We start from the raw sequence: 14,583 nt of genomic DNA, 5'->3' as shown, positions 1-14,583 counted from the left end.
GGTTGAACCATGAATTTACTTAAAACCTCATTGAACTGATTATATTAAGACGATCAGGTCTCTCGCTCTAACAGAAAAACATTCTGGGGAAGAAAACAAGCTGATTTTCCACTTAGATTTCACTTCTGCTTGTGCACGTGGAGTCGAGTCTAAGCTCCAAAAGTGTGATTGGCTGATAAAACAGTGCCTCCCTGTCCTGTTAAAGCAGAATTCCTGATTGAGTGTCTGCATCCCAGCAGGCTCCTCCCTGTAAAAGCCTCAGTGTCACCCAGGAGCTGCAGCTCTGCAGCTCGGTAAAAGCAGAAGCATTGATCGCACTCACCATTCTGTTCTCTCGTCTGGTTTTTCAGCTTTACTTCCACTCGGCTGCTAATTAGTGAGCTTCATATCAAAGCAGCCGCCCAGACTCCACGTGTTGCGTCTGACAGCAGCCGAATCGGCTTGTTGTCAGACAAATGAACGACGGAGCGACCGACCCGCCTGAGCTGTGACGGAGAAAAACTGGTGAAATACATGCCTGAGTGTGTGTTTTTATATCTGAGAGTGTTTCCACATCAGATCTGAAACGTTTCAGTGTGTCTCCATCGGAAGAGAGTTTCCTCATAGCAGGAAGTCAGCACGCCCACGCTTACTCAGCACACACACAGACACACAAACTGAAAGTTTGACCTTATTTTTCATGACCCGGACGCCACAGAAGTGACGTTTCTGCCCCCCTCAGCCTTCCTCAGCTCGCAGGAGTCCTTCTGTCCTTCTGCAGAGACATTTTTAATCGGAGGTTGGTGCTTTTTCAGTCTCATGAAAACAGCCTGAAGCTGTTTCTGCTTCATTCAGGTCAGGTGACATTCTTTATGAGGTCATTGTTTTCTTATTCTTTAGAAATCCTTGTGCTGGAATATCCCTCCTCTGTGGGACCATCTTTAACTGCCGGCTCCCCATCGTCACACTCCCACCTCCGTGCTTTAACCTGGTCCCAGGTGACCAAAGGACGATCTCTAAACATCTCACAACTTCTTCTCTTTCTTTAACAAACTGAAAGTCAACCAGAGATCTTTTCTGCAGCTCTTGGAGATTTAAGATTCTTCTCCTCACATATAAAGCTCTTAATGACCGAGCTCCATCACATCTTAAAGATCTCACAGTTGGATATTTCTCCAACAGAGCACTTTGCTCTCAGGCTGCAGGTTTCCTTGTGGTTCCCAGAGTTTCTAAAAGCAGAATGGGAGGCAGAGCCTTCAGTTATCAGGCCCCTAAAAGCAGAATGGGAGGCAGAGCCTTCAGTTATCAGGCCCCTAAAAGCAGAATGGGAGGCAGAGCCTTCAGTTATCAGGCCCCTAAAAGCAGAACGGGAGGCAGAGCCTTCAGTTATCAGGCCCCTAAAAGCAGAATGGGAGGCAGAGCCTTCAGTTATCAGGCCCCTAAAAGCAGAATGGGAGGCAGAGCCTTCAGTTATCAGGCCCCTAAAAGCAGAATGGGAGGCAGAGCCTTCAGTTATCAGGCCCCTAAAAGCAGAATGGGAGGCAGAGCCTTCAGTTATTAGGCCCCTAAAAGCAGAATGGGAGGCAGAGCCTTCAGTTATCAGGCCCCTGAAAGCAGAATGGGAGGCAGAGCCTTCAGTTATCAGGCCCCTAAAAGCAGAATGGGAGGCAGAGCCTTCAGTTATCAGGCCCCTAAAAGCAGAATGGGAGGCAGAGCCTTCAGTTATCAGGCCCCTAAAAGCAGAATGGGAGGCAGAGCCTTCAGTTATCAGGCCCCTAAAAGCAGAATGGGAGGCAGAGCCTTCAGTTATCAGGCCCCTAAAAGCAGAATGGGATGCAGAGCCTTCAGTTATCAGGCCCCTAAAAGCAGAATGGGAGGCAGAGCCTTCAGTTATCAGGCCCCTAAAAGCAGAATGGGAGGCAGAGCCTTCAGTTATCAGGCCCCTAAAAGCAGAATGGGAGGCAGAGCCTTCAGTTATCAGGCCCCTGAAAGCAGAATGGGAGGCAGAGCCTTCAGTTATCAGGCCCCTAAAAGCAGAATGGGAGGCAGAGCCTTCAGTTATCAGGCCCCTAAAAGCAGAATGGGAGGCAGAGCCTTCAGTTATCAGGCCCCTAAAAGCAGAATGGGAGGCAGAGCCTTCAGTTATCAGGCCCCTAAAAGCAGAATGGGAGGCAGAGCCTTCAGTTATCAGGCCCCTGAAAGCAGAATGGGAGGCAGAGCCTTCAGTTATCAGGCCCCTAAAAGCAGAATGGGAGGCAGAGCCTTCAGTTATCAGGCCCCTAAAAGCAGAATGGGAGGCAGAGCCTTCAGTTATCAGGCCCCTAAAAGCAGAATGGGAGGCAGAGCCTTCAGTTATCAGGCCCCTAAAAGCAGAATGGGAGGCAGAGCCTTCAGTTATCAGGCCCCTAAAAGCAGAATGGGAGGCAGAGCCTTCAGTTATCAGGCCCCTAAAAGTAGAATGGGAGGCAGAGCCTTCAGTTATCAGGCCCCTAAAAGTAGAATGGGAGGCAGAGCCTTCAGTTATCAGGCCCCTAAAAGCAGAATGGGAGGCAGAGCCTTCAGTTATCAGGCCCCTAAAAGCAGAATGGGAGGCAGAGCCTTCAGTTATCAGGCCCCTAAAAGCAGAATGGGAGGCAGAGCCTTCAGTTATCAGGCCCCTCTCTGTGGAACCAGCTGCCAGTTTGGCTTCAGGAAGCAGACACCCTCTCTACCTTTAAGATCAGGCTGAAACTTTCCTTTCTGATAAAGCTTATAGTTAGGGATGGCTCAGGTGAGCCTGAAACATCCCATAGTTCTGCTGCTATAGGCCCAGCCTGCTGGGGGAGCTCCCATGATGCACCTCTCCTCCCTCCATATGACATCATTGCTGTCATTAACTTGTGTTTCTCTCTCTCAGCAGGTATCTCTGGCCTGGTGTTACGCTGCTTGTTGTCCCCTCTTTCCTGTCCTCTCAGCCCCAGCTGGTCCAGGCAGATGGACCCTTCCTGGTTCTGGTTCTGATGGAGGTTTCTTCCTGTTAAAAGGGAGTTTTTTCTCTCCACAGTCGCCTCGTGCAGCTCAGGATCAGAGAGAAGTTTCAGTGCAATCTGTTGGTTTCTGTAGCTCGGCCACTTTATTTAAAATCTGACCTCATTGGACTCTAATTGGCTGAAGTGGACTGTATCTTAAGTGTGTGATTTGTTGTGATTTGGTGCTATTTGATAAAACTGAACTGATTCAGTCCCTTTTGTTCCCTGGATTCTGTGGTTTTCTTGCCTCGTTTGATGGACGTAGTTCTCAGTTTGCTGCCGGACGAGACTCTGGTTGCTTCTGCTGCTTCTTAAAGCTTGGCCGCACAGTTTTAAATGTGGCAGCAACATGTCGGCGTTAACTCTGAGGAGAAAAAAGGCGCCTCGGAGTTCCTTCCCACCACATAAGAGGAGACTCGGGTCTGCGTTTATTCACCTTCAGAGGAAAGCCGTCACGTAGCAGTGCTGCAGGAAATCTGAGACCCCGATCCTCGTCACTTTTCAGAAACACACTACAGCTTCCAGGGAGGATGTGTCAGAAGGTTCGACTCCTTGCTTGATGGACTGTGTGAAAGTAACCTGTTAAACACCAGCATTTAGACCTCATTTAGTTCCCTTTTCGTGGATCGGTGACATTTTAGCAGCCAACTCGTTGTCATATGTCTGGTTATAGATCATCGTACTGTGTAACCTGTCATCAGGTCCCAAAGCCACAGTTTACCTCAAACTACCCGCTTCACACACTGATTCTGTTAAAGGAACAGCAACATTTAGGCAAATTAACCTGTTTTATATCAGCTGACATTCTGATAATAGAGTAAAGAGTAAGTAAGCCCCTCCAATAGAGTAAAACAGGAATAAAACGTTACCATGGTGATAAATCTCCTGACTTGGTTCCCTGTAAATAACAGTTTCCTGAGGCTCTAGAGGTGATCAGCAGTCAAAGCCCAAATTATAAACCTCACAAGTGAATAAAAAAGGTCAAAGAGCTTCACTGTAGCACCTTTAAACCGTGTTTAACTTTATATTCACACATCTTTTATGTTTTTTAACTGTATTTATGCTGAACTTTATCGTTAAAGACTTCCACCAAACCCTCACCTGTGCTCACAGATCTGGGTTCTGACCCAAAGAAGGAGGTCCTGGATACAAGCGGCTGAAATTAGTTTCCTTCAGAGGGGGGCGGGGCTCAGCCTTAAAGATAGGGGGAGGAGCTCCACCATCAGGGGGAGGAGCTCCACCATCCGGGGGAGGAGCTCCACCATCCGGGGGAGGAGCTCCACCATCCAGGGGGAGGAGCTCTACAATCCAGGGGAGGAGCTCTAACATCCAGGGGAGGAGCTCCACCATCCAGGGGGGAGGAGCTCTAACATCCAGGGGAGGAGCTCCACCATCAAGGGGAGGAGTTCTAACATCCAGGGGAGGAGCTCTAACATCCAGGGGAGGAGCTTCACCATCCGGAGGGAGGAGCTCCATCATCCGGAGGGAGGAGCTCTAACATCCAGGGGAGGAGCTCCACCATCCAGGGGAGGAGCTCCACCATCCAGAGGTTAGGATGCTTCCTGGGAGGAGGCCCTGGGGCAGAACCAGAACTCACTGGTAGGATTATCTATCATATCTGGCCTGGGAACGCCTCAGGATCCCCCAGGAGGAGCTGGAGAGGTATGGATGGGTTTTCATCCTGGACCTGTTTGCTCTTTGACCAGAACTCAGATGGATGATGGATCATCATTTAATGTTTTGCTGAAGGACTCTTTGACATGTGGAAGGGGATCAAACCGGTGAGCTGGAGCCGAACAGAATAATCTGCAGGTTTCTCAGTCTGGGTGCACCAGGAAATATTTCTTTGACACAGAATCATTTTAAAGGTTTAAATGTTTACATCATCACAGCCGAGGCTGAACATGCTTCCTTTAATAAGCACGCCGGAGATTTAATTTCCTCCTAAAACATCTTCTCACACTGAGTAAATCAGTAAATCAGGTCCCAGATCGTAGATCTGGCATCAGATCAGGGGCAGACGGCTGTGAAAGCAGCTGAATAAACTGAGACTAAACCAGCTCAAACGTGAGTAAATGAGCTTTAAAAGGAGACCTTCTTCTTCTTCTCTTAATAACAGCTGGCAAACAGCTTTAGATTAGACTGCGTTACACACTTTAAGAGTTTATAAAGTAAGAACAGGACAGAGATCCAGCAGCTCTAATCATTCTCCTGCAGAGTTACAGTGTTATCTGTGTCTTGAGGTCTCTGAGCTCGTTATTAATCAGCTTTATGATGAGTACAAACCAGCCTCTTCGGTGAGGATGTGTAACTCTGAGGATCTTTTACACTTTCAATCTAAAGCAAGCTGAAGAAAGTGTAAAAAGCCAGAAATGACAACAGGAGCCGTCTGTGGCAGCTGCAATTCACCCAGCAGCCTCTGGGGGCGCTGCTGATGTTACTGAACACATTCTGCTCACTTTTAGCTCTGGTTTTAATGTTTAACTGAAGTTAGAGAAGACAATAAAGCCGCTGCTGATGTTACTGAACACATTCTGCTCACTTTTAGCTCTGGTTTTAATATTCAACTGAAGTTAGAGAAGAGAATAAAGCCAGAAATGACAACAGGAGCCGTCTGTGGAAGCTGCAGTTCACTCTGCAGCCTCTGGGGGCGCTGCTGATGTTACTGAACACATTCTGCTCACTTTCAGCTCTGGTTTTAATGTTTAACTGAAGTTAGAGAAGACAATAAAGCCAGAAATGACAACAGGAGCCGTCTGTGGCAGCTGCAGTTCACTCTGCAGCCTCTGGGGGCGCTGCTGATGTTACTGAACACATTCTGCTCACTTTTAGCTCTGGTTTTAATGTTTAACTGAAGTTAGAGAAGACAATAAAGCCAGAAATGACACCAGGAGCCGTCTGTGGCAGCTGCAATTCACTCTGCAGCCTCTGGGGGCGCTGCTGATGTTACTGAACACATTCTGCTCACTTTCAGCTCTGGTTTTAATATTTAACTGAAGTTAGAGAAGACAATAAAGCCAGAAATGACAACAGGAGCCGTCTGTGGAAGCTGCAGTTCACTCTGCAGCCTCTGGGGGCGCTGCTGATGTTACTGAACACATTCTGCTCACTTTCAGCTCTGGTTTTAATGTTTAACTGAAGTTAGAGAAGACAATAAAGCCAGAAATGACAACAGGAGCCGTCTGTGGCAGCTGCAGTTCACTCTGCAGCCTCTGGGGGCGCTGCTGATGTTACTGAACACATTCTGCTCACTTTTAGCTCTGGTTTTAATATTTAACTGAAGTTAGAGAAGACAATAAAGCCAGAAGGTGCTGTAGTAGTAAACATATTGATCAGGCTTACCATGATGCTCTGTTTCTGTCTTACTCAGCCAGTCTCACATGAATCCAACGCCTACATGACAAACCTCACTTAACCCAGACTAACCTACTAACTAACCCACCGGATCACTAACCGAACAACCAACTAACCGGCCCTTTAAGCTCCTTCTCAGCTTGTTCTGTCTCCTTCTCGCCTTCCTGAAATGAAACTTTCTGTGAAACCAGGGGCAAGAAGAAACAAGTAAACAGGAAGAAAGTGATAGTAAAGGAGAGAAGGCTGAGGGAAGGAGAGAAAGCGGCAGCAGGATTAGACATGTCCTGTTTTTCTGGCCGTTATTACGCTGATTCCTGTTCAGGTAGAGAGTTCAGAGAGCGAGGGAGAAGGAGAGGAAGAGATGCTCCGGGCGTTGATTATTAACACACCAGCAACAGCTGCTCATGAATCATTCAGCTGACAGAACACAGCAGCTCAACCCGCTCACATCACGGATCATCTGTGACGTTTACCAAAGTTATCCTGAGCAACTGACTCAGCTTTCCGGATGGAAACCTTCGTCCTCTTCAGCCCCGACTTTAAGATCATTAAAACGGCCTGACATCACTTCCTGAAGGCCTACAACGGGGACTAATAGGTTTCATTCAGCTTCATTCAACTTATCAAGTTTCTGTAGTTTCTGAACATGAACAAAAGTAAAGGAACCCCCCCGTCAGTTCTAATCAGAACATAATAACATTAATTTGTTCCTCAGCAGGTCATAAAACATTTATTAAACAAAAACTGACCCCTGCTGGATCAGGGGTTCACTTAGTTTTACACTCACTGCTGCTGAAGCTGCTGGATCAGGGGTTCACTTAGTTTTACACTCACTGCTGCTGCAGGTGCTGGATCAGGGGTTCACTTAGTTTTACAGTCACTGCTGCTGAAGCTGCTGGATCAGGGGTTCACTTAGTTTTACACTCACTGCTGCTGAAGCTGCTGGATCAGGGGTTCACTTAGTTTTACACTCACTGCTGCTGAAGCTGCTGGATCAGGGGTTCACTTAGTTTCACACTCACTGCTGCTGCAAGCTGCTGGATCAGGGGTTCACTTAGTTTTACATTCACTGCTGCTGAAGCTGCTGGATCAGGGGTTCACTTAGTTTCACACTCACTGCTGCTGAAGCTGCTGGATCAGGGGTTCACTTAGTTTTACACTCACTGCTGCTGAAGCTGCTGGATCAGGGGTTCACTTAGTTTTACACTCACTGCTGCTGAAGCTGCTGGATCAGGGGTTCACTTAGTTTTACACTCACTGCTGCTGAAGCTGCTGGATCAGGGGTTCACTTAGTTTTACACTCACTGCTGCTGAAGCTGCTGGATCAGGGGTTCACTTAGTTTCACACTCACTGCTGCTGAAGCTGCTGGATCAGGGTTCACTTAGTTTTAAACTCACTGCTGCTGAAGCTGCTGGATCAGGGGTTCACTTAGTTTTACACTCACTGCTGCTGAAGCTGCTGGATCAGGGGTTCACTTAGTTTTACACTCACTGCTGCTGAAGCTGCTGGATCAGGGGTTCACTTAGTTTTACACTGCTGCTGAAGCTGCTGGATCAGGGGTTCACTTAGTTTTACACTCACTGCTGCTGAAGCTGCTGGATCAGGGGTTCACTTAGTTTTACACTCACTGCTGCTGAAGCTGCTGGATCAGGGGATCACTTAGTTTTTTTTGTCTCAGTTTTTGTTCCATAAATAATGACTCAGTATAATTCTTTATTCGCTGAGTTTTAAGACTAAGTTATATTCTTATGTCCTGGTAGATAAAACATTGAACCGAAGGGAGTAAATACTTTTCTCCTCCGGGTGTCACTAAAGAGAGTTTATTCATCTTGTCTCTCTGTAAAATTAGACTTCAGATACTTTTTGTCGTGACGTGAGAACAGGCTCCATCCACAGGGATCAGTTGGATTGTTATGAGAATAGCATGAATCATTTTCTGTGACACAGCAGATATTATAATCTCCAATTAACACCCACAGGAGGTTTCAGGCCCATCACAGCGCAATATCTTTGGGAAGAATGATATTTCATCCCTCCAGCTGGGCTTCATTAACTTGTAAACTGCTCTTGTGATTTTTTTTTGTCATCTGTCTGCTAATAAAGTGGTGGACAAACTGAGTATCATCTAATAATTCAAAGATGACTTTTTGTGGGAATTATGTGTTGTTTACTGTACAAAAAAGATCTTTAAAACTGTCACTGCTGCTTATTTTGTGGTTAGATACTAACTTTATGATGTAAAATGTGTTTTCCTGCATTAAAGGTGTCATTTTCTGCCATTTTTAACAATAACAATTTACAATTTAACAATTTTCTGAGATGTTATTGAAGTGTATGAGACAGACTTTGGTCAAAATAGCTCTTGTACATTACTCCTTGTATCCTTGCCCTGGAGTCTTAGGAACTACTAAATCTAAATAAATACTAAGTCAGACCAGAAACACTCCAGTTAGCTGTGAGTTAGCAGTTAGCTGTGAGTTAGCAGTTAGCTGTGAGTTAGCAGTTAGCTGTGAGTTAGCAGTTAGCTGTAAGTTAGCAGCAGATGCTAGAAAACGATACTTTCTCATCAACAGTAATGGACCAAGCCGGAGATGTGCACAGCGTAACTCGTAGTAATGCATGTGAACCATTAATTACTGCGTTTAAACATTTTGGATTTATTAACCTCATTAAACAGTTGTACCTGGAGACCTCCATCTTTATCAGAAACATGCCGATAATGTAACGCTAGCACACCGAGAGTGAGGAGAGGACCGGTGTTGTGTTGGAAACACACCTTAAACACAGCTGCAGCTTGTCTGAGTTACAGAACGGAACCGTTCAGCTAGAAAGCTTCAGCTAACAAAGTAATGTGGGAACAATAATGTTCATCTTTCAGAAAGGAACAGCAGTAACTCCTTAGAAGTTGGTGTACGTCATCTTCATTAGCTAAGCTGTTAGCGTTAGCTGCTGCTAAAGGAAGAAATAAATCAAATAAACCATGAGGAGTTATTTCATTAGCTAAGCTGCTAGCGTTAGCTGCTGCTAAAGGAAGAAATAAATCAGTAAATAAACCATGAGGAGTTATTTCATTAGCTAAGCTGTTAGCGTTAGCTGCTGCTAAAGGAAGAAATAAATCAGTAAATAAACCATGAGGAGTTATTTCATTAGCTAAGCTGTTAGCGTTAGCTGCTGCTAAAGGAAGAAATAAATCAGTAAATAAACCATGAGGAGTTATTTCATTAGCTAAGCTGTTAGCGTTAGCTGCTGCTAAAGGAAGAAATAAATCAGTAAATAAACCATGAGGAGTTATTTCTCAGATGCTTCCATTTCCCTGCTCTGAAGTTCAGGCTCTGAGAGTTGGAACTGATCCTCTTTGTGGCTCAGTTCCTTCAGTCCAGCGTTGAACTGGACCAAGTTGTTAAAACAGTGGGATGAAAAGTGTTTGCTGCACATTCACAGTCTTTAGCTAACTCTGCTGGAACATTAGCCTCAGATATAGTTTATCCACTGGGCTCTTATATCCTCTGAGGCTGCTGCTGGATGGAAGATGCATGCTCCTCAGTGCAGCTGACAGCAGAACATTTCCACCAGAAGCTGGCTTCATCCGTCCAGCAGGGTGGATGTGAGTGGGCGGGGCTTAGCAGAGGAGGCGGAGCCAACTGAAGGAGTGACGTACTTTAGAAATGAGAATCAGAACGGCTCGTTAAAGGAGGAACTTTCAAACAAAGGGGAACTAAATAAATACGACTTTCTGGTGACTTCAGACGCCCTGATATATGCTCCCAGGAACAGGAAGAAGAGTTTTTTATGCAATATGTCACCTTTAAGTTAAGCTCTCACACACTATGCAGAACAGTTGAAATAAGCCCTGAAAACATGAAACATGGAAGATTTCTGTCTATTTCATACTTCATACTCTTTCCAGTGTAATTTACTTGATTACTTCTGTTAATATGTCATCATTTATAATAGATAGTCCGGTTAATGAGCCATTTTTACAGCTTATTTAATTGGTATTTATATATCTGACCATTAAAAACTATGACTTTCTCATCCCAGACTCAGACTGATTCTGTTCATTCATCCAGCAGAGTTACAGCTCAGGTCACCAAGTTTTCCTCACCTTTTCTCTGCCTCCCTCGATCCTTCCTCCACTTCTCTTCTGTTTCGCCGTCCTCCGTCTCCGACCTCTCTTCCTCCTTCTGTCTCATCTGTTGCTTTCTGTTGCTTTACTTCTACCTTCTCCGCCACTTCCTTTTCTGCACCCACCCACTCACACATCACCACACACACATTTTCACACACTTTCTATCCCCCTCATCCAAGGTTATGGGTCCCCTTTAGACTGCACGCCACGGGCTCCAGCGCCGTCTTTCTGACTGTTTGTTTCTGTGTGTGTTTGCCATCAGCAGCATCTCACAGTGGGGATGGATGAACTCATCTTCCACGACTTTTTCTCTGCAGCCGTCAGATGAACAGCAGCAGGATGAAATCCTACCGGGAGGATAAACTGCTGCTTTTATCAGCAGAATTAATAAAACCGACTCCCCCGTTCACCACAGCTCCATCCTCTGTGCCACAGAAAGATAATCACACAGCAGTTGTTAAATCTGTGAGGTACCATCGTTATTAAGAACATGGTGTTCTGTCTGAATGCTGAGGCCACAAAAGATGGCTTATCAGGATGAGGTTCCTCTGAATCACATCAGCTTTTATCAAGAAACTGTTAGTAGTCTGAAGAAGGAGAGAAAAGGTGAAAAACTGGTGAGACAGGTGGTAGATTAATGATGGTTTAATAAAACTAAACAAAGGAAACCCAGAAGTGAACTGAAGGGAAACAACAGGTGGACTCAGAGTAACAGAGTAACAAAGAAGGAGCAAAGGAAAAGAGGCGAATATATACTGAAGGTCTGATTAGCTCATGAGCAACAGGTGAGAATAATCAGCAGAAACCAATAAGCAGCAGTAAAACCGACAGAAGATCAGGAAATTTAAAAATAAAACAGGAAATAACATCAACAACAAAGTCAGAGTCAAACCGAATCACAAATACGCAGATATCATGACAAAAAGATATATTTATCAGCTGTTATTAAAGTTATAAATAAAGTTCACATCATGACAAAAACACGTATTTATCGGCTGTTATTAATGTTATAAATAAAGTTCGCATCATGACAAAAATACATTTTTATCAGCTGTTATTAACGTTATAAATAAAGTTCACATCATGACAAAAACACGTATTTATCAGCTGTTATTAACGTTATAAATGAAGTTCACATCATGACAAAAACACGTATTTATCAGCTGTTATTAACGTTATAAATGAAGTTCACATCATGACAAAAAGATGTATTTATCAGCTGTTATTAACGTTATAAATAAAGTTCACATCATGACAAAAACACGTATTTATCAGCTGTTATTAACGTTATAAATAAAGTTCACATCATGGCTAAAACACGTATTTATCGGCTGTTATTTACGTTATAAATAAAGTTCACATCATGACAAAAACACGTATTTATCAGCTGTTATTAACGTCATAAATAAAGTTCACATCATGACAAAAACACGTATTTATCAGCTGTTATTAACGTTACAAATAAAGTTCACATCATGGCTAAAACACGTATTTATCGGCTGTTATTTACGTTATAAATAAAGTTCACATCATGACAAAAACACGTATTTATCAGCTGTTATTAACGTTATAAATGAAGTTCACATCGTGACTAAAACACGCATTTATCAGCTCAAATTAACGTTATAAATAAAGTTCACATCATGACAAAAACACGTATTTATCAGCTGTTATTAACGTTATAAATAAAGTTCACATCATGGCTAAAACACGTATTTATCGGCTGTTATTTACGTTATAAATAAAGTTCACATCATGACAAAAACACGTATTTATCAGCTGTTATTAACGTCATAAATAAAGTTCACATCATGACAAAAACACGTATTTATCAGCTGTTATTAACGTTACAAATAAAGTTCACATCATGGCTAAAACACGTATTTATCGGCTGTTATTTACGTTATAAATAAAGTTCACATCATGACAAAAACACGTATTTATCAGCTGTTATTAACGTTATAAATAAAGTTCACATCATGAGAAAAACACGTATTTATCAGCTGTTATTAACGTTATAAATAAAGTTCACATCATGACAAAAACACGTATTTATCAGCTGTTATTAACGTTATAAATAAAGTTCACATCATGACAAAAACACGTATTTATCAACTGTTATTAACGTTATAAATAAAGTTCACATCATGACAAAAACACGTATTTATCAGCTGTTATTAACATTATAAATAAAGTTCGCATCATGACAAAAACACGTATTTATCAGCTGTTATTAACGTTATGAATAAAGTTCACATCATGGCTAAAACACGTATTTATCGGCTGTTATTAACGTTTTAAATAAAGTTCACAGCATGACAAAAACACGTATTTATCGGCTGTTATTAACGTTATAAATAAAGTTCACATCAGGACAAAAACACATATTTATCAGCTGTTATTAACGTTATAAATAAAGTTCACATCAGGACAAAAACACGTATTTATCAGCTGTTATTATCGTTATAAATAAAGTTCACATCATGACAAAAACATGTATTTATCAGCTGTTATTAACGTTATAAATAAAGTTCACATCATGACAAAAACACGTATTTATCAGCTGTTATTAACGTTATAAATAAAGTTTACATCATGACAAAAACACGTATTTATCAGCTGTTATTAACGTTATAAATAAAGTTCACATCATGACAAAAACACGTATTTATCAGCTGTTATTAACGTTACAAATAAAGTTCACATCATGGCTAAAACACGTATTTATCGGCTGTTATTTACGTTATAAATAAAGTTCACATCATGACAAAAACACGTATTTATCAGCTGTTATTAACGTTATAAATAAAGTTCACATCATGAGAAAAACACGTATTTATCAGCTGTTATTAACGTTATAAATAAAGTTCACATCATGAGAAAAACACGTATTTATCAGCTGTTATTAACGTTATAAATAAAGTTCACATCATGACAAAAACACGTATTTATCAACTGTTATTAACGTTATAAATAAAGTTCACATCATGACAAAAACACGTATTTATCAGCTGTTATTAACATTATAAATAAAGTTCGCATCATGACAAAAACACGTATTTATCAGCTGTTATTAACGTTATGAATAAAGTTCACATCATGGCTAAAACACGTATTTATCGGCTGTTATTAACGTTTTAAATAAAGTTCACAGCATGACAAAAACACGTATTTATCGGCTGTTATTAACGTTATAAATAAAGTTCACATCAGGACAAAAACACATATTTATCAATTCAATTCAATTCAATTCAATTTTATTTATATAGCGCCAGATTACAACAATTGTCATCTCAAGGCACTTAAGTAATATAGTCCAATTCAAGCCAATTGGAATTCAATTCATTGTAATCATAATCCAATTAATTCATATAGAGCTAATTAAAAAAATTAATATCCTAGCTAAGGAAACCAACAGATTGCACCGAAATGTGTCTTCAGTCCAATCTCCCGTCCTGAGCGTGCCTGTGGCAACTGTGGAAAGGAACGACTCCCTTTTAACAGGAAGAAACCTCTGGCAGAACCAGACTCAGGAAGGGTGGCCATCCGCCTCGACCAGCTGGGGTTTGAGAAGACAGAAAAGAGGGAAAAGAGGGGGGAAAAACACCATAACGCCATTCAAAGGATATCTGTTGGAACAGGGAAACATAGGTTAATAACCACAATAATGTCACATGTACATAAAATCAATTTTGAAATTAAACAGGGGGAAAAAGAGAGCAAAGTGAGGAAAGGTGTGACAGATGAGGTCCCCCAGCAGTCTAAGCCTATAGCAGCTTAACTATGGGATGTTTCAGGATTACCTGAGCCATCCCTAACTATAAGCTTTATCGAAAAGAAAAGTTTTAAGCCTAATCTTAAAAGTGGAAAGGGTGTCTGCTTCCCGGACATTTACTGGCAGCTTATTCCACAAGAGAGGGGCCTGATAACTGAAGGCTCTACCTCCCATTCTACTTTTAGAAACTCTGGGAACAACAAGTAAACCTGCAGTTTGGGAGCGAAGTGCTCTGTTAGGAAAATATTGTACAATGAGATCTTTAAGATATGATGGAGTTCGGTCAGTAAGAGCTTTATATGTGAGGAGAAGAATCTTAAATTCTATTCTGAATTTA

At 42.4% G+C, this 14,583-nt stretch overlaps 2 protein-coding genes across 5 annotated transcripts in view; both read right to left on the bottom strand.

Moving 5' to 3' along the window:
- LOC140271763 (tyrosine-protein phosphatase non-receptor type 7-like) overlaps positions 1–10,633 on the bottom strand; it is a 29,339-nt gene extending 18,706 nt beyond the window's left edge. The window contains exon 1 of one of the 2 annotated variants that reach the window (XM_072367060.1): positions 10,448–10,633. The gene's annotated coding sequence lies outside the window, so the exon portion shown is untranslated. Of the gene's footprint in view, positions 1–322; positions 406–10,447 lie in introns of those variants that run through there. The other variant, XM_072367059.1, reaches the window with a different exon arrangement.
- gripap1 (GRIP1 associated protein 1) overlaps positions 2,871–14,583 on the bottom strand; it is a 265,294-nt gene continuing 253,581 nt past the window's right edge. For all 3 annotated transcript variants that reach the window (XM_072367049.1, XM_072367051.1, XM_072367052.1), the window contains one exon: positions 2,871–3,012. In XM_072367049.1, the coding sequence (XP_072223150.1) occupies positions 2,896–3,012 (117 nt within the window). In that variant the 3' untranslated portion in view covers positions 2,871–2,895. The remainder of the gene's footprint in view (positions 3,013–14,583) is intronic.

Source organism: Leuresthes tenuis, unplaced genomic scaffold (assembly GCF_036924035.1).
Source record: "Leuresthes tenuis unplaced genomic scaffold, fLeuTen1.0.hap1 SCAF_16, whole genome shotgun sequence".
NCBI lineage: Eukaryota > Metazoa > Chordata > Actinopteri > Atheriniformes > Atherinopsidae > Leuresthes > Leuresthes tenuis.
This window is presented reverse-complemented; position numbering and strand designations above follow the sequence as displayed.